Raw genomic sequence first — 20744 nt, 5'->3', positions numbered from 1 at the left:
TCACGGGCGGCGCGCGGAGCGCCGGTCCCTCCGCGCTAGAGGACACGGCCAAGATGGCGGCGGCTGCGGCGGCACTGCGGTACCTGGCCCCGCTGGGCGCCCGCCTCCCGCCGCAGGGCCGCGCCGCCGGGCGGCTGCTGCAGCAGCGCAGGGGACTGCGGCTCTCCGCGCCCGCCGCCATACAGGTAACGGGGCCGCCGCCGGCAGGGGTGCCCCGACAGCGGGGCTGGGGGCGCGGGGTGCGCGCCCCTCAGGGGAGTGTCCGGCCCCAGGGGGCGGGCGGGCGCTGAGGTGAAGCGAGCTGTGGTGAGGTGAGGCGAGGCGAGGGGGCTCCCCGCGTCCCTGGCGTGCGGGGGTCCGGCGGCTGCGGACCGTGCCCCCGTCCTGCCCGCCTGCCGCTGTCCCGCAGGTGACGGTGCGGGACGCGCTGAACCAGGCGCTGGATGAGGAGCTGGAGCGGGACGAGCGCGTCTTCCTGCTGGGCGAGGAGGTGGCCCAGTACGACGGTGCCTACAAGGTACGTGGATGCCGTTACCGGGCCGCGAAGGGGCCTCAGGTGGGCCCTGACTCCTGTGTCCTGCCCTGCAGATCTCCAGGGGTCTCTGGAAGAAGTACGGGGACAAGAGGGTGATGGATACCCCGATATCAGAGGTAAGGCTGCCCTGTTCCCTACCCCTGCCATCCCATCATCAGCCACTCCCCCAGTGCTTACCCCTTGGTCTCCTCTTTCAGATGGGCTTCACAGGAATCGCTGTCGGTGCTGCTATGGTTTGTACATTTGCATTCCCCTACTTATGATTTGAAAATTTAAAGCAAACTACTCTTATGTAAAACCACACTAATAAATACGTCAAAATATATAATAGGCAGGGTTGAGACCAGTGTGTGAGTTCATGACGTTCAACTTCTCCATGCAAGCAATCGATCAGGTTATAAACTCCGCTGCCAAGACCTGTTACATGTCTGCAGGAGCAATCGCCGTTCCCATCGTCTTCCGGGGCCCCAACGGGGCATCAGCTGGAGTTGCAGCTCAGCACTCACAATGCTTCGCAGCTTGGTATGGGCACTGCCCAGGACTGAAAGTTGTTAGTCCTTGGAGCTCAGAAGATGCCAAAGGTCTGTTGAAAGCATCAATCCGGGACGATAATCCAGGTGAGCACAGGCAGATCACGGCAATACCTAGCACTCAGTCCTGAAAAGAACATCCAATTTCCCCTCCTGCCCTATTGAAAAAAAATAATAATAATAAATTAAACCCTAAACACTTAAGGTTGCTTTACTGCAGCTTGAGGGTACTTACAAAGGCACAGAGGTATTTATTCTTTTCCTAACAGTCGCTTGCCTTGCTAGCAGTAGACCAATTTTGTGCTGTTGCCAGCTACATATCTTTTGTGCTAGTGTGGTACCCATCGGGGAAACTTGGAAGCACTTACGAATCTACCATAAAGGGGTTAAAAAGGATAAAGATGAGTCAGGAGGAGTTCGTGCATCTTCAGTGTCTATGTAACTCATTTTTACAAGTCATGAAATTCAGATGATAAATTCAGAATGTCATTAATTAAAAGCAGGGTGACCTTTGTCTTTGTTTTTCACAAATATGCATGCAAAAATCTAAGACCTTTCTAAAAGTAGTAATTCTACCATCATGTACCAAAGTTAAATACCTGGCCTCATTTAAGACTAGTTGTAGAAAAAAAATTTAAATAATTCAGCATTGAAGTAAAGACTGTGATTTTTTGTTTTTAATTGCTTCCACAAATTTACTCAAGTCCTTGTTGCCTGGATGGGCTTAGTATCTTGAGCTAGTCTGCTGCAGTACCATTGATCATCGGTACAGTCCTGTGCCTGCAGATGTATATGTTAATCCAAGTATGTTTTCTTCTAGTTGTGATGCTGGAAAATGAATTACTTTATGGCGTTCCCTTTGAAATGTCTGAACAGGCACAGTCAAAGGATTTTGTTGTTCCAATTGGAAAAGCTAAAATAGAAAGGGAAGGTAAGCTGGGAATATGGTTTGCTTCCTTACTGACTGAACTGCTTGGAGATTTTTTTAAATCTCTTAGCTATTCAGAATACTACTGTCATGGGGCACAGGAAAGTATTTCAAATGTTAAATGTTCAAGTGTTATTTTATCCAGTAGTATACTTTATTGTTCTGCTGCCCATATAAGGAAAGATCAGCTGATAGTCTATATCTCATCTGAAACTATACTGTTCTAAAGGATTTGTTCCATAGTATAGAGATGAAGTAGGTGATGGCTGACACAATTTTTTCTTAACCTGAATATGTAATTTTGGTGAAAAATGCAAAAAGAGATCACTCTAGTATTTCATACCATTTGCCCATAATTTACCACTGCATTATGGGAATGTTTGAAAAGGATAATCTGAAAACTACATTAAATATCTCTCCAGTTCACTGGATTAAAGGGTAAAGTCTGTGTCTCAGCAGTCCTTCCGCTACCACTCTTCATAATATGTATGGGCGTAGAATACTTAACATTTCAAATAAATCTAAGGAACTTAAATTTACAAGAGAATCCTAACATTACCTTGAAAGTAGCCTGAGGTCTAGGAAAAAAGCTTTAAATCTGAAGGGTTTTTTCTTTATTAACATTTGTTTCTGTTCTAGGAACTCACGTTACATTAGTGTCACACTCAAGACCTGTTGGACACTGCTTGGAAGCAGCTGCTATACTTGCCAAAGAAGGTGTAGAGTGTGAGGTGGGTGGAGTTGCTGTTGCTTTTCCCTTCCCCTGAAGTGGGGAAAAAAAGCAGAGGGTCTTCTCATTCAGTCTCTGCAAAACTTCAGTATATTAATTGTAAGCTTCTTGTATTTATAAATGCCTTAATAGCATGTGGATTTCATGTTTCTGTATTCAAGCTTTTCATTACAAAATTAAGGTAGAACTATTCATGATTTTCAGATTGACCCAGCTGTGTGGTAAGCAGAACAATGACAGGATGTATTAGTGTGGTTGTATCTCAGTATAGCAAGACTCACCTAATCTGGGATTTTCCAGGAGCTACCAGAAACTGTTCCACACAGTCTCTTCCAGAATAAAAACTTAGAAATTTTATTAAGTCTTGTCTTCAAAGTGAGAATAGATGAAAGTGCTAAAGGGTAAGGGGGTAACTGACAGGCTTAGATCACAGCAAAACGCACACAGTCATCCCCCTGCTCTTCCCCTCCCGCCCCCCAGGTTATAAATCTGCGTACCATTCGACCAATGGATATTGAAACAGTGGAAGCCAGCGTCGTAAAAACAAACCATCTTGTAACTGTAGAAGGAGGTTGGCCGCAATTTGGAGTAGGAGCTGAAATCTGTGCCAGGATCATGGAAGGTACCGAGTTTTGCAGTATACTTGTTGATCTTGCCCGTCTAAATCCCGATGACTTCTTCATAAAGCCAGATAAAGGCAAAGTTAGGGCTTTCTATCTGAGGAGCTTGAGCCTAGTTGTCTTGCTCTAGGTATTTTCACAGGGTGGAAACGGCTCATCTTCTGTTGTGAGTGATTGTTACCCTAAGAACCCAACTGCGTGAGAAGCAGGATGGAAACTTTATCTAAACTATAGCGCATGAATATAAACAAGCAGGAACAGCTCTCTCTAGAATACTAGAGCTACAAGAACAAAATACTTTAAATAGATTAAGATTCAGAAACTGAGTTGAGAGAAAACTGTAGGGCATGGCAACCTGACAATTGTCTTCTGTTTCAGGATCTGCCTTCAACTACTTGGATGCTCCAGCTGTGCGTGTTACCGGTGCAGATGTTCCCATGCCTTACGCAAAAATTTTAGAAGATAACTGCATACCTCAAGTCAAGGATATAATATTTGCAGTGAAGAAAACTTTGAATATCTGAGTTGTAAATACATGGTTTAAAGTCCTGCTTTACAAATTATTCATGGTGTAGGGCATGTTGTATGCGTAACTTTTGTTGTATACCTACACAAAGTTTTGTACAGTGGAGAAAGTATAGTGACCTCCCAGAATATTTATATGGGGTTATCTTCTAAGCCACACTTCATATAAGCAACAGTGCGGGAGCGCTTGTTTGTTCAGTGGTACCAGGTGCGTTGGTGCTACTGTATGTAGAGAAATCCTATTTTAAATTCAGAGTGAGGAAAAAATCCTCCGTTTCTGCTTGGCTTGTAATTACCAGACTAGCTGTGTTAAACTGGGTCTAGTGGTGGTTGAGTGAAGAACTGCCTTAAGCAAGAGGAGGCCCTGAGCCTGGTCCTGGAGCACTGTACAGCTCTCTAGGAGCCCAGGGTCACAAGGCTTATTAGAGGTGAATGATCAAACAGGAGCAAGTGAAGCCTTGCTTTTACGTTACACAGTTAAGTGCAACAGCTCATAAAGTGGCAGCTTTGGAATCCTGTGGTATGGGTTAAGAGAGAGCTGCCATGTTTCGTTTGAAAAGCACTCCGCTCACGCAGGAAAGCTTCTGCACAAGAGCTTAAATAAAGATCCTGATCCCATTCAGTATGTCATGGGTAACACTACATAACTTTTCTTTACTAGCTGCCACATACAGTGATAAAAAGAAAAAAAACTTGCCCAAATGTTTTATGGTTTTGGTTTTTTTAACTCATCACATGGGCCAACAGCATCCTCAAACTACAGTTCTTACAGTGCAAAGTAAGTTATTTTATTCAGACGCAGGGAGCCTGGCTCTGAAGCAGCAGTTGTGTAGATTGTGTTTGAAGAGCCAGGAAACGGTCGCAGCAGCCTTTTGGGAGATCGCCACGTCCAAGGGTTTAGCAAAGGCCTAGTCCTGAGAGGCAGGGAGAGCCTGCTAGGCTTCGTTCAGCAGCTTCTGGTACAGAGTAAAAGCTGCTTTTAGGAGTCTGCGGTGTGGCTTGCTCTATACCCCAGGGAGGGTGGCTTTCCAGTGAACTGTTGCAGAGGAGATACTTACCTCTGTAAGGAGACAGAAGAGCTCGGGTCCTGTTTCAGTGAAGGGCCAGGAATATCTTTCAGGGTATTTCCTTTAGCAGAGGTGCTGTTAGGTTCTTAGGAAGTCTGGTTTGCAGGTGCAGTCCTAGCCGAACATACCCACCACCACGCTGCCGAAGGAATTCCATTAACATTTTAATAAAAATGACTGAATATCACAGGTTACATGAAATTTTGTACAGACATTCTCTGCATAGTAACAAACACTGATGTACTTGAATTTAAAAAAATGGATTATCTATAATCCTTTAAAGTGCAATTTGTTTAAGGTTTTAAATCAAGAAGGATCTCTCAATAAAGTTTAAGCTGTAGAATTAACTTGAAGTAACTTTGCGTTTAACTAAATCAAGAATAATATCCCAGTGCCCTGTTAACTCCCATTTCAACTGTTTCCTCATTTAAAACACTTTCCCTTAGAGTTACAGGTAGGATGTCCATTTAAACAAGTTTAATAAGACAGCATTTTTACTCCACCAGCAAATATGGTGGGAATAAGATTTAATTCTCCAGTTCCCTCACCTGTGCAGTATGCATTAAGGGTTGGGGGAGTTGGATTATCTAAAACAAAACTTGCTGGTTCGATGCAGCAAGAATTAAGATGAGTTACAAGTGCATGAAAAGAGTTGAAAAACTGAGCAGGCTAAAACTGCGTTCCTGTAATTTGAAAAAACGAGGTGGAATTGAGCTTGAAAAAAAAAATGTATTAATTCACCATGATCATGGTCATTCCTATTTTCAGATTTTTATTCAGCTATATAGAAATTGCTGTACCCCTGAAAATTGTAGCTAGAGAACAAAGTTCTTGAAACCAAGTCGAGAATGGAGTACTTATCACGGCATGGCAATGCAATTCAGACAGGGCAGTGCTGCTACTCAAGGAAAGCTGAAACGGGTAAATGGAGCTACAGCGTGATTAGCCGCTATATGCTGGTGGATCAGTCACTGGTCAGGAGGGTCTTGTCCCAGACAGCACAGGAGGGGGAGAGGGAATTCAATCCTGGTGTGACCAGTGGCCTCAGCTGATCCTGGGAGCACTGTAGTCACACGTCTGTGTTTTCTTCAGAGTTCCTTTCTGAAAGTTTTGAATGGAGCTGAGTAAGGCTCCTCGGCTTGCACTGACATTGGGCTGCGGGCTTGGCTGCGTTGGCACCTCTGTACTTGGAGGAGGAGCTGCTGGTGGCAGGGGTGGCGGTGGTGGTGCTGGGGGTACCGACGATGCTCCTGTTGAGTTGAGGAGAGAAGATGTAGTTTGATTATGCCAAGGAGGCTATGCCACAGGACTGCGGCTGCTTAGCTGGGCTTGGGTCAGTCCTGCACTAGTCACGTCATTCTCTGAATGCTAGTGGAGTGTGAAGAACAGAATGGATGAAAAATGGCAAAGTGATCAAATCCCTCTATCTGCAGGTGAGTTGCGTCATCTGAGGCACCTCTGAAATGAAGCCTGAAGTGCCTCAGTACTCGGGGATGCAAAACACGACTCAAATGTGATCTTGCACCAAAGGAAAAGGAGATCTTAACAGGACTTCCCAGCTCCGGCTTCTCTTGTTTGTCCCCAGCAAAGCAGTTTGCTCTTTGGGTCATGAACAGCAACAAAGACGGGAAGCAAACACATGACTAATTCTACTTTCTTACGAAGGACCACATCGCTGTATTCTCCATTTTTAAAGTACTAACTGCAGATAGAGTTTTCTGGAAGTGTTTTACATTTCCACAGTACCGTCAAGACTTTCTCCAAACATGCTGTAGCAAATGCTTGTTCCACAGGCTGAATGAATCACAACAATCTGCCGCTCACACTGCTTGCCTGCCTCTCGTGTTCCCACCAGGCACCTCTGCACTCTAGCCCCTGCTTTCTACCCGTCACATCCGTCTCATGCCGATCATGCCTCAGCCTCCGCATCCTGCCTCCCTGGGAAGCCAGAGCCCAGAGCAGCACACGCAGACAGACAGCCCAGCAGCGAGAGCCTGCCTGGAGGTGCTTCCTGGCAGCTCAGACTCACTCAGGTGGCTTTATTTGCCCCAAGCAGCTCTGCCAAACACCCTACCTCGTGCAACGTTGCTGCTGCACATTGCACCATCGTTCCTACGCAATATAATCAAAGAATCAGGCAGGCTTGAGAGTAAAGGGCTTCAGAGGTGACCACTTGCTATATTCCACAAGACATCCGCGTGAAGGTGGCATTTACAGCCCATCACCAGCTCTATGGGGAATGATGGACCCGTCTTGTCTCATATATTTTGCAATGATTAATATCTTAGAGCTATTCAACAGTGAATTTTAACTCCATCATCTAGATCATGAGTTATTCCATAGACTACGGAGACAAACGGCACCTATAGGCGAACACTTGCCTCCAGCAGCTCTAACCTACAAAGAGGAATATACTGGTAAGTGGCAAGAACTATGATGCTGAAGGACAGCAAAGCAAATCATGAGGCCAACCAAGAGACCATGGTTACTGAAGTAGAACTGCTTGCTAAGTAGTAAGCAAATACCAAGCAGTTACAGGACATACCACACGGACTCAAGAGGCATTCAGCGAAGGATAAAGCTCAGCTACAGAAAACAAAAAGCAGACAAAGTTCGCTGTGCTCCACGTCTCTCTCAATTCCTCACTAACACTTGCTCTCAGACTAACAAGTAATAGTAAAAAAGTAACCACTGTGATTAAAAAAAAGCAGTTATACTTGATGAAAGTCATAACTCCAAGCTCCCTCATTGTCTATTTGCCCCAGTCTTTGAAGAGACTTTTCCCATATGGGAGCAAGCTCAAAATGCAGAATATTCACACAAAGCATCTAATTTTGCCAGTGCACATCAATACACGCTATGACTGTAGCACTTCCAGCTCTTCAGGAGAAATTCTCATTGGCATGAAAACCTGTGACAACAAAACATGGGAGTACATATTGGGCTTATCTTCACTCTCCTCCCTTCCAGGGGAAATACTCGAGTCCTCGTAGAAATATCAGAGATCAACTGAAACAATTTAACACGCTTGTTGCATGTGGATCAACTGCTCTCTTAAGTAATCAAAACATTACACAATGTCAGCACAAACTGAAATAAATTACATATCGATGCCTTGGGGCCATCTAACTTATCCAAATCTACTTTTTACACTAGCCAAAGATATAAGTCAATTTATTCTTAGAAATACTGGAAAACCATCCCCTAGGTTAGCGTCCTGTTTCTCGTGTGTGTATAGACTGTCAGCAAAGCACAGCAAAGCAGAACTTGACACTTTACCAAAGGAAGAACAAGACCAAGAACAGTTGAAGTAACCATTTTTGTGGTTAAAGTGGTCAGAGCAGAACACTGTAGGAGTGGCGTACCAACGCTATCACCAAACTGATCAGATGAACTGCTGTAAAAGAGCCAAGACAAGCTAAGCCCTAAATTAAATGGCCTGAAAGAGATGCAAGAATGGCAGAGAACAAAAGATTTTTGACTGAAACTGCAAAGTGAGGTTGAAGTGGCTATGCAAGCAGTTGTACAAGATGTGACAGGGAATGACCATGAAAACAGCAGCCAGGATTCGGTATGGAACACAAATACAACAGTAGCACATGCAGTGAAAGAAGGTATGCATTTGATAGAAAGGGGTGCAAAAAAGCCACAAAGTGCTTGGATCACAAAGTATTATTAAGCCAAGATTCCACATTATCTTCAAATTTTGGTCATGTTATTTTACAACGGGTATAGAAAAGACAGGGAAGTAGGGGGAGAGGCCACCTTCCTTCCTGGAAAATTGTTAAATTCCTCAAGACTCACTATTCCTGAAACTGAACGGACGACAACATCATACAGTTAAACTCTTGGGAGGCTGATTACAGACAATACTCTTACACCTCAGCTCTGCCTTAAAACACAAATACACACAGGTTTGAGCATGGTACCTGACTAGCTATGAGCATTACATATTGAACCTCTTAATTCAGAGCATGATTATGAAAATATTCAGATACATTCATTCCAGTTAGCTGACCAAAACCATGCTGTCCTCTTCCTGACACAAGTGGTGCAAAGGAAATCTTAGTTCACACTTGTGTACTTATATGCAGTTACATCTAGAGATTAAATTGTTCTGCCCAACAATGAAATATTTTCCTTTATTTACTAGAAAAAAAACACATTTGAGACAAGTGCTCACTTATCACTAGACCTTTCCAATACATATTTTGGAAGAAGTTGCCTGTAAACACACATTTTACTCATTCATGCAGTTGTAAGAATAAAACACTCAAACAAGAACTTACCAAGGGTTTTTTACAGGGACATTTTTGTTAAAAGAGTGTGTTAAAAGGAATAGGAAGTAAATCAGATGCTGTAAACTTGATGCCTGAATTGAAACAAAAACTTAATTATGAATTTAAAGTGACAGTAATTGAGCAAACAGCATTAAAAACTTGGCTAAGAATGGGATGCAAACAAAGAAAATCATTTTAGTTATAGAGTTTTTAAAGATGCTGTATTTCATTAAAATAATCCATAAGAACGTTCAGATCTTTTTCTTCTATTCCCTCCCAATACTAAGCAAGTTCAAGATTTGCATTCAACTTTCCCATACAGAAACAGAGCATCTTTAAAGAGATAAATCAGCATTAGCTTACTTTTCCGAAAATTCACGTTCAAAATGATGCATGCTCTATTGAAGACAGCAGAGAAAGAGAGAGGACACAAGTTAATCATCTGGTTCTCGTGTCAAGGTAAGAAAAACACATACTGTTAGCTGGAAAGTTAGTACAAAAATCAATACATTCTTATTCACTGACAAATATGATAGCAGACTGACTATTTCTATTACACATACAATACTTTGTCCGATTCTGAATAACGAACCACAATTTTCCATGCTATAAGCATGTATCACACTTGAACAAATACTACACACATGCTTTCAGTTGCACATGCCATAATTCAAGCTTTACAGGATTCAAGTGGATTTAGAGAGCTTTAGCAAGAAATCTGCAGGAAGATTAGCCACAGAAGATGAAATCCATTCAGTTCAAGGAACATTTCCTGTCGTATTAACACCTGTATTTACACTTATGCAGCATAGGTCAGAGACACTCAAGAAGAGCAGTTACTAAAGCATTCAAATTGTCTTACAGAAAGATGAAGGGCAGAAATGTGCACCATATGGGTGTCTATGAAACATGTGTCACACTGAAGGATTCAGAACAACTGGCACAGGAAAAGATAGCTCAAGTTTAGTACAACTCTTTCACTTTATTCCTGCAGGGAAACCCAGGGAAGCAAAAACGGCACCCTCCAAACTTTCCTCTATTGTAAGAGCTCACTGGTATTTTATGGGCTTACTGAATTTAGGGAAGATGCAGTGAAGTTTTAAATAACTCATACCACAGTGTTCTGCATCCCTTCTGATGCCACAAGGAAAAATAACAGATTTTCAAGGAAGCAAGGAATTGTGCAAGTGGGGTAAAAAGAATCAAACATTTAAGGGAGAATGTCAGAAACAGGGACAGTTACATCAGAATCACTTGCCATGATCTAAACAATATATTTCAAAGATGTTACTTAGCCAAGTATCTGCAACAAAACCAGCCCAAAATATTCTAGTCAATGAGAAAAGCCCATGAGAGCCTGTTTCCAGCAGACGCCTTTCCCCTCAGAGCAGGTCATGCATTCGACCCCACAGCTACAGCTGTCATCACAAAGCCAGCCTAAGCCAGCCATCATTTTATTTCTTAGTCTGTTCTGCATTGACTATACCAAGCACTCTCCTGCAAGCTAATTCTCGGAAGGTCTTTGCTCGGAGACAAAGCACCTCTCAACATGTGAGAGACCCCCTGAACGAGGTTCCTTCCCCAGGGCATGTCAGCCGGGAGCCCACTCCCCTTGTGTCAGCGTCTGGCTCTGCACGTACCCACACACTACATTGGTTTGGCTGGTTACAGGCCAGGACAAGAGCTTCTGTTGGGAATGCTTTTCCATGTCAGCCTTCATTTTGCCATGGCATCACATCAGCAAGATGCTTTGAGATGCCATGACTCTAACACAACCACAACCAAACCAGAAAGACAGACTGAAAGCCTCACTCCCCTTTTGAGTCATCTCACCACACTGGTACCCACAAGCAATTTGGGTTTAGAGGTAAATATCCTTAGTAAGTTCAAGGAAACTGGAGGAGAGAGATACAAGCATTACTAGTCACAAAGAAAGTCCTACCGTGGGGCCAGCGACTTTCATCGAGTCATTAATAGCATACTTGCTTAGAAGAGCTAGATGTACAACATTGCTGGTGAAAAAAATGAGGCACACTAGCTTTCTCTTAGAACTCTTACCTGAAGTTTCTTCTAGGAATATGACTCACAAAAGCATTCCTGAAATGGTGACATTTGCCTTTACACCCCAAAAAGATCAAAGCCATCAGCATACTAAAGCATTTTCCGATTTGAATGCAAGTAGGGCCCTGCTCACCACAAGCCACCAAGAGCACAGTGGCAGCAAGATGACTGACACGCAGGGTCAATGCAATTTGAACAACAGAGCTGAGTTTTGAGTCCAAACTTGAACTATTTTTAGCTAGTCATTTGAGCCACATCCACATACAAACCTGCATCACACGCTCAAAACTTGAAAAAGTTTTCAACCAAGTTCCAACAGGTTCAAGTTAAAACATAAGTAAAAGGTAGTTTTATTGCAGGAGAAAAAAAGTTTTCTAAACATGGGTCCATTCAGTGGGCATAAGGTTTTCTTCTGCATTTTCAGCTACTTCCTTATTACAGCACACAGAACTTGAAATAAACCCTCCAGCTAAGAGTCAGTACATCCAGAGAACAGCACTGTTATTGTGCAACACGATAACAGTAACCATCTTGTTTAGACTAACTGGGAGAAGTTAGTTCATAAAATAAGGCTTCAGCATACCCTGAACTTGAAGGAGAACTGACCGATTTGAATTTCAGCATGACTGATGTGAATTACATCACACAGTGCGCAGCGTCCTTGGAAAGACCATCCACAGCAAACACAAATTTGATTGCATTGCTTTAGTTAACGAGTTGAGCTGTGCAGAAGGTTCCTGGGAGTAGAAATCATGTGGCATGAGTCATTGTAACAAATGGCAATGCTATAGACTGCTTCCCTTCTAGAACTGTATTCCACTAACACCTTTTGCTGTTAATGTTTGCCAGCGCGCCCCTTCCAGCCTTTCAGACTGAAGCACATCCACTATTGCTCAATATTCAGACTTGTCATCAAACTTTCATAAGCATTTCTATTGCCCACTCAAGCAGATTCTTCACCACTTCCTACCACCTGTCCTAAACATGAGCAAAACTGTTGGCACAGCTACCCAGCAAACTGGAAAACAGAACTAGCCAAAAATCATAAAGAAATTATTTTTAACCTAAATCAGTCTCTTGTTTCTACCAGTTCTATGGGTGTTATCAATGGGCTGCAGCAGAACTGGGGAGGATTTAGGCAGCCTAAGCCACTGAATTTGTTACACCCAAAATTCCCTAAAACTGCATCACAGCAGTACAGATGTACAGAGAGAATACACAGAGACAAGGGATCAACAAACAGTGTTTGGGAGTCAACAGACCATTCACATCAGAACAAATGGCCCAAAAGCACCTGGAAAGTAGCAATGTCGGTAGGACTGGAGTAATAAAGACTATGAAGGAAGCACTTACACTCTACGGGTAAATCATTTCAGGTATATCTCTCACAAAAGGTTGTTAAATGAAAAAACAACAGTATTAAAAGGTTCTCTATTGCCCTCAAAAGAGAGCACATGCCCACACTCAGGCTGACATAAGATAAATTTCATCTCTGCGTTCCATCCTCGGAAACCACCGTTCCTTAACCATCCTTGGGAATAACACCCACAGTTGAGGGGCAGGGGGGGGAACAAAAAAAACCCAAAACCAAAGAAAAAGACAAACACTGTAACAACTCTTGAACTTACCTGCCGTAGAGGGCGGAGTGGGGGATGACGGAGATGTTAATGGGGAACTCGCCCCAGAGCCTGCTAAATAAAACAACAGTCTAGTAACTAAAGCTGCAACATTAGAATTCAAGACGGTCAGACAAGGCAGATTGTTGGAAACAGGCCAACTTTATTGACTGAAGATCCAATCCTGCTTCCACTGAAATCTTGTGAAAGATTCTCATTCATAGGAACGGTGTTGCTCAGACCCGATCTGAACAGAGGCTTTACAGTACACAGTACCAGAGGAGGTCCAAACACGTGAGAAGCATACTCAACAGTACTCCTCAATGGGAAACACTTCTGTTCTCTTGCTTAGGCTGTTGGAATTCAGCGTCCAAATTCTGTTCTCCTTAAGAGCTGTGCCACTGCATGCATGGCACCCCATTTCTCCTTCTAAGAGATGATTTTCAGTCAGTTGCTGTACTCCACAAGTTACTCTCACATCTGACTATTCCAGAACAGGCTGTGTTTGGACACATTTTAGCCAAGCAAGTCAACTCTGCTGAACTGTTTGGTAGTAGAAACCATTCCTTTTAACTAAATGACGACTTGTCAAAGGCTCTGTTGTTTTAGAATTTGGCACTGAAGCAGCAATTAAAACAGATAATTTTCTCATTCATCTTAACACCTTACTACATAACACAGATCACCACAGAGTTTCTCCTTGGAGGCTGCATTATGAGATGGCCCAAATAATGGATGTTATTATTATTATTATTATTATTACACTCAAATATCAAAACAGAATGAAGAGACTGATTTTTTGGGTTTTTTTGAGGAATGGGTCACAGAAGAGAGGACACATTGCTTTAAATTAGGCAGCTGAAAATCTAATACTGACAGTATTTTTAATCCCTCCATTTATCTATTATTAAATACCCAAATACTACCGAAGTGGTATCAGGCTTTGGTAGTCCAATATTGACGTGTAAACAGATGGTGACTCTAGATCTTTTAAGCCAGAAAATGAAAGCAACAAAAAAACATTGACATAGCTGTGTAGAAGCAAGCTCTTCTCTCTGTAGTTACCTGAGTTATTTGAGTTGCTGTATTTTGCTGAGTGTTCTTCCCCACTTTCACAGGCAGAGCGTTTTGACTTCTATTTTAAAGAAGAAACAGAAGATGGGAATGAATAATCACTTTCCACAGTAAGGACTCAACTGACACACAGATTTGTAACAGCCATCCACTGTATCACACACTGTATCAATGCCCAGCAGCCTCCTCCCCACATCCAACACCTGCTGCCGTGATGACAACAGCAGCAAGGCTGCTCTGTGCTCAGATATCTCCAGGCAAACAACCACAGCAACTCCAGTACACTCTGGCCACAAAGGAGAGGTAGAAAACTGACCCACCAAAAAGAAACACAGGCAGCATGTTGCAGGAGCAGACTGAAAAAGGCTCCAATACCCTCACAGAGCAGTAAGAAGCAGCACAGGTTATCATCTGTGTATGATGTTAACTAAGACTGTTCACACAGCCATGTCAGACCGGTTAAACCAATATGCAAGTCAGCCGCGGTCTTAAAATTCTTAGGAAATCTATTGGTTAGCTACAGAAGTGAAAACAATCAGGAAGCAGGACAGAAAAACACAGGGCAGAATAGAGCAGTGTACCTGCGGCTGTGCATGCCAAACGTTAAACAAAGACACATCTTTTTCTGTGTAAGAAACCTACTTAAAGACTGCTTACTTTTCGTGCTAAGATCTTCCTTTTCTTTTTTTCTTCTTCAGAGCCATGATGAGATTGAGCTCTTGTCAGCCTTCTGTGCTGGTGAATCTTCAAGATGAAGAAAAACAGAAAAAGACCCTGTTAAGATCTTAAATGTTCTCACGCAAGGCATATGTTTGGGGTACAAGAAAATACACTGAGTCACTTTGCATGTTTAGTTTTCTCCTTTCATTTTCCATTTTTATCTTTAAATAAAATGCTGGTAGAGGATGGAGCCTCATCCTGCAGTTAAAATGATCCTTTACTTTAACTTAGGAGCCACTGCCTGTGAAGCTGCATCACTTAGAACAGTGAAATGCCATAAACTCAACAGCTGTTCTACAACTCCATACTGCATTTTTGGGAAAGAAAAATCTGTTGATGAAAGCCTTTACTACTCAGAATCACTTTTGAGTAAAAACTCTCTTTCCCCATCTAAAAGTGGTAAGAGGAAATGGAATGTCTGTAGAAAATACAGTAAAGAAATGCAGACGTTACCAATTTCTGTTCTTCTGTTAATCGTTTTTCTGTGCATTCCTTGGAGGTTTTCAATGCCTCTTTTAGCTTAGTAGGAATCTAACACACGATGGGGAGGAAAAAAAAAAATCATAGCACCAAATGTGACAAAAGAAAACACAACTTCACCACTTAAAACTCACCATTCATCTGGTCATGTTGCTTACCTAAAGACACTATTCCCCTAGTGAAGGGGAAAAGATGACTCTAGATGGATGTTTTCCATGCAAAACCTAGCTACAGATCTAGCAGCACAGACAAAGGAACACTAAATAATGGAAGGGACCCTCTAATGGCAGGGACAGTGAACTATTTTCATGCTCCAGTCACATCCCCAAACTGCCATGAGGCTGACAACGCAAGACACATGGCAGCGTGCCCTTCAGAAGAAGTGCTCTGGGGCAGCTCCCCAGTGGGAGCAGAGGTGGCTCCCCACGTCCTGGGGACTGGGGACACTGGCAACAGTGTGCTTATGGTCTCACATAGCAAAATCAGTTTTCACAGGTTTTAGCAATTTGTTTCATCTCACTGAAAGGGACCCGTGTTACTTAGTGACCTCTGCTCAGATAAAGCGCCATCATTAGTCACACAAATGAGCTCCAGGACAGGAACTGCACTTGAACACTCACAGGTCACACAGTGCCTCCCTTCTAAGGGGTGATATAATGTTCTTGGGTGCAGTTCAGCAAAGGAACCCAAATACTGATGGCAATCACCATAAAGCCAAATCTCCTCTACGCTACCTGTTAATTAACGTGTAGCTACCCGCAGCCTGGCACTTCCACAAACATCAACAAATCAATGTTCAACTCTACCTTAAACTGTGGTTTCTCGGAGTTTGTTAGCAGGACATCACTGAATAATCTGTGAATGGATAAAAAAAAATACAGGAAAAAAAAAAAAAAGAACATTATTCCCAAGATACAAGCAGAACCACAGCTAGAATACCACTGGTACCGTTCGCTTAACTCCCTCTTTCTCCTTTTCCACCTCTGTCCTCATCCCTAGGCCACTGTTTGGGTTTTTTCCCCACAGGTTTTTATGTACTGCTTTTGATTTTCCAAGCACTGCTGTAAAATTACCAGCATTCAACCCTCAGAATGTAGCCACTACTGATGGCAGAGTAAGCAAGACTGCATGAAATATTTTGGAAGTTGATAGAACAGGTACAATTATCAAAGGCAGAGAAGGGTACCCCTGAAAAGAACACCTTTTCCTTAAAAGTATATGGATTTTTTAATGACAAAAGATTACCAGGGACTTTATTTTAAATCTCACCTAAATAAAATCATTGCTTTTTTAAAGAAAATTCTCTTAGCACAACTATTGTTTTAGCATTAACAAGAGCCATGTGAAAGATCAGTGAGTGAACTTCACATCTGAAAATATCTGCATTTTTTTTCTGTGCTGTGGCAAAGGCAACTACAGCAAATAGCAACAGCATAAATGATTAATCCTTTTCCATCCAAAACAAAGACACTAGAGGGCAATGGTAGTCTGAAAATAAACTGGTTAGTCCATTTCAAGATACTTTGTTCTGGAGAACATACTAGAAAACTGTCCCAGAAAGACATCTGAAGCCTGGCTCCCAGATAAACAATTGCAGAGACCTTTTGTTGCGGTTCACTATGGAAAATTATCACAGGCCTATACTAGAGAAACAAGTTCAAGCCTAGAACCAAGTTTATAAGAATAGCATTCTGTGAAAAATTCAGGAATAAAGCTAATTTTAAAAGACTTTTTACAAAAACCCACAAAAGCTCACCCTTGTTTACAGGGCATTTTTCTGACCCTTTCTGACTACACGTCCTTCCAAAATTAAGCGAACTCATAGTTTAGATGGTTACAATAAATAATAAAGCCTAATAAATATTTAAATTACATTAACTGCTTTAAATTACATTAACTGCATTGCACACCTACATAGAACACTTCTGTGAAGAGTACTGGTGTAAAGGGAATGTAGTATAATATCCTACTTATCAGATACAGCTGGGTATAAAAGATGTTGAACAAACAACCTTAAGACCTGTATATTCCTGTATTCACAGTTTTCTTACAATATTTCTCCCCTGCTTACATTCTTCTCTCTACCTCCCACCTCTTTAAAAGCAGAGGAAGGGAAGAGTAGAAGGAGCTGAAGGCTGAGACAAGCCTGCAGTGACTCTTCCCAGCCAGGAAATATGAATCTCGTAGCATGCTCTAAATGTACTGCAATCTGTATACTGTGAGATCAGCCCCAGATTTAGGTATGGGCAATCTGTCATCTCTAAGGTTGTGACTCTGGCACCTCGTATTCAGAAAAAATAAAAGAACCCATCACCAGGAACTGTGGTTCTACACTCGGCATGCTGGTGACGTGTCGCAGCACAGTGACAGCAGATGCGTCCTAACTGCAGGCAGGGCAGCACTGCAGACAGGTATGATCTCCAGCTGAGTCCTGCACTGACATTGCTCCCTTTCTGCATCCTAGTCTTGCCCCATACCTGTCCTCAGTACTTCACTGCATCACTGGGAGGACAGCCTGTAAGGGAGTTTATTCTGTCTATGCTTCAGAGAATCCCTAAGCCAGCACTTGCAAGAAACCAGAGAGAACTTCCACACAGCATTTCATACCAGACACAGTCTAAACGTCACTGCTGAGCAAAGCAAGAGATTTATTTTGCTAGTCATAAGTAAACTGGTAGCAAAATCTACTGAAGTACATCCAAAGGGGACATATAAAAAGACTCCTTATTCCAAATGCTTTAAAACAATCTCAGCCATGCTTGCACCACTTTAATAGCTGGCTCCATTTAAACCATAGCACCACGCTAAATAAAGTGCGTTCGTAACAGCTCCAACACACCAAGAGACAAAGAAATATTACATGAGTATCTATCATATTCACAAGGAATGGGTTCTGTAAGACCTACCAATTTTAAAGCTTCATTTGGGATACACTATACATCCCTCAGAATGGGGAGCAAATCTATCTAAAAAGGAACAAGAGCAAAAAGGTTCTTCCTCCTAATATAATGAAAAACATTGCTTTGAGTATAAACCAAGAGAAACAAGACTTACGGCATCTGTAAGAGCCGTGAAACAGTTGGCATGCCATTCTTCATAGCTTCACAGGTCAGAATGGATTCCAACACAGACACTACCAAAGAAAGAATAAGAACGAACACATTTTTGCACAGCAGTATAGCAAATGATTTAGAACGAACGTCTGGCACTGCTGTGTGGTGTTTCCCTAAGTACTGCATCAACTAAGCAGTGATGAAGCTCTGTGTCATGTGGTTTTTATTATATTGTTACTATTACACAAACTTCTCAGGAATGTTAGACATGAGGTGAGGGAATCCAGGCATCTAATTATTTACTACACACTGCATTATCACTCAGTTAAAAAAAAAAAAAGGTTTATTTATATGCTACATATATTTCAGGAAGAACACGTTTTCTATTTTTGCAAATGACTAACTAATTCTCTGCAGTCACAGGCTGCAAAGATGTTAGGCTGCTATTTCACAGCACTTCAGCCTAGGTAAAAAGTAAGAGTACCCAGGAAGCTGAGACTGGCATTTTCTCGACTGCATACTAACCTACAAACACTGATGGTGCAGGAGGGAAGCTGTCTACTGGAACTGTATCGGGGGGTCTTCCATATGTCATTTCATACAGTAAGTGTCCAAAGCAATGTACATCAACACCTTCTAAAGTCTGTGGAAGAACAAAACAATAAAACCACAACTTGCTAGAACTAATGAGTTTTTCACAAGCGGTTTGAAAACATATGATAACCCATTAAAGAAAAAGAATGGGTTTGCATTTGAAGACAGAAAAGAGGAACCATTAACACAGTTCTTAACCACTATGATTTCACCGTCTAACTTCAACCCAGATGAAACCTTCACATCTCAAGCTAAAGCAGCTACTGCTGTCTTTCTGTACGTGATGATAGAAACAGTATAGTCATGTTCTGTAAAAACATGTAAGGTAGTAAACTCTTTTCACACACAGCAGTTTAGAGTGTCATACATCAATATGAATCACAACCAAGTACATTTTCCTAGCTCAGTCAAACAGCAAAGAACGAGATTCATAATCTGCTGTCACTATACAGGGAGGCAGATAAAAAGACAGCAAAGAGTGCATACCAAACAAACCCAGGAGAGTCTCTTTCACTCCTCCTTAGATTTGTACGAGCTGTACATAGATGCTAAGCTTCCAGGCAGCATATTTCTGAGATTTTTAAATCATGTTTAAACAGAAATGGCTCCTCTTACTAGAAGAGGATTAGAGCTTTGATGGCACTAACAGATCTGGTCTAGCCATGAACTTTTGATCGTTTCTTTGACAACACAGTAGAACTTGTTTAGCAAGGTCAGCAAGCAGCTGTCTCGTGACGCTGTACAGCATTTATTACAACAAGCACTTAAAGGCAGAGCAAGATGTTGGCTGTATTGCTGCAGCAGGGCAAATTTGTTTTCGTATTTTTGTAGGAAGATAGTATTTTGCTTTGCAAGCCTGCAGTTAAGAGACATCCTTCAAACAAATAAACCCCAGCTTGTAATAGCTAGATGTCTGGAAGCATCTAATCAATTTTCACAGTATCCACCAAAGACCAGGCTGATTACTGCTCCCAGCTGAGACCCAATAGTAAGCTGTGCTCACTGTACAGACATACAAGTGAAAAAGTGTGATAGACAATATGCACATTCCTATGAAATACAAGACCGGGGTGGAAAGGGATCTTAAAACAACTGCAGTTTACCTCTATTTGTGCCAGCATTGCTGTCACGAAAACACTCACCTGCACTCTCCTTCTACCTGCTTACCTTTGGCCTCAGCCTCACTCCAGCATGCTGCAACAAAACTTCTGTGCAGCCAGATAGTGATTTGGAGGAAGCAGAAAAGGGATTTGATGGAGAAAAGCTCAGATTAAAGAAAGGGGGCTGAGAGAGGTTTTTTTCATTCTAGTCAGTTCTCCACAAAGAGAAGCTGAGGATAAAGGTATGCGTAAGAGTCAGCTGAATCAATTGCCTGAACCTTACATTAATTTTCCGAAACTGTGAAAAGTATGATCGATAAAATGATGGAAGTCCCAACAAGGAATTTTCTAGGTCCAGTAACTTGCAGGTGTCCCCATCCAACATCACATTGGCAGAGTGAAGATGGCCGTAAGGAAATCCTTTCTCGTGCAAGAATTTTAACACCTGAAAAAATTCAATACAGAAGCACTGTCACAAGATGCTCTGATGAACTCAAGATCTTAAATGCTCCAATACTAAAGCAGACACATAACAAATAACGCCCCTGTTTGGAATGCTTGCTCAACCTGATCTTCTATATACTTCATCTTTGGCTGACTATTCATTTCTATTTCACTGGCAACATTTCTCACAAATCAAGTATTTGGTGCTGGTCCTTAAGGCAGGCTTACAGACACCTCCCAAAGAAATCTGGAAACTAAAATTCACAATTCTAGTGAACATTATAGTTTGATTAAAAATTATAAAACCCCACATTAATGACAAAGAATTTATGGCACATGTTCTGCCTGCAATGAATTACTTCCTTTCCTTTTTCCACAGGGTAAAAA

General features: G+C 42.2%; 2 protein-coding genes across 9 annotated transcripts in view; one reads left to right on the top strand and one right to left on the bottom strand.

Moving 5' to 3' along the window:
• Positions 1–22: 22 nt before the first annotated feature.
• On the top strand, positions 23–5282 carry PDHB (pyruvate dehydrogenase E1 subunit beta). Its single transcript, XM_055707697.1, has 9 exons — positions 23–185; positions 410–517; positions 589–651; positions 733–768; positions 867–1152; positions 1886–1996; positions 2633–2724; positions 3204–3345; positions 3722–5282. The coding sequence occupies exons 1-9, from the start codon at positions 54–56 to the stop codon at positions 3865–3867; spliced, it is 1116 nt and encodes a 371-aa protein (XP_055563672.1). The 5' UTR covers positions 23–53; the 3' UTR covers positions 3868–5282.
• Positions 5087–20744, bottom strand: part of PXK (PX domain containing serine/threonine kinase like) — a 36958-nt gene continuing 21300 nt past the window's right edge. Inside the window, exons 10-19 of one of the 8 annotated variants that reach the window (XM_055707694.1) lie at positions 20197–20358; positions 18745–18862; positions 18221–18299; positions 15973–16021; positions 15140–15217; positions 14624–14710; positions 13958–14027; positions 12905–12967; positions 9579–9613; positions 9238–9307 (exon numbers count right to left, since the gene is read on the bottom strand). In XM_055707694.1, coding sequence (XP_055563669.1) covers positions 9597–9613; positions 12905–12967; positions 13958–14027; positions 14624–14710; positions 15140–15217; positions 15973–16021; positions 18221–18299; positions 18745–18862; positions 20197–20358 — 723 coding nt within the window. In that variant the 3' untranslated portion in view covers positions 9238–9307; positions 9579–9596. The other 7 variants (XM_055707688.1, XM_055707687.1, XM_055707690.1 and 4 more) reach the window with 7 other exon arrangements.

Source organism: Falco cherrug, chromosome 4 (assembly GCF_023634085.1).
Source record: "Falco cherrug isolate bFalChe1 chromosome 4, bFalChe1.pri, whole genome shotgun sequence".
NCBI classification, from domain to species: Eukaryota; Metazoa; Chordata; class Aves; order Falconiformes; family Falconidae; genus Falco; species Falco cherrug.
The sequence above is the reverse complement of the archived record's forward strand: the minus strand, read 5'-3'. Positions and strand labels throughout refer to the sequence as shown.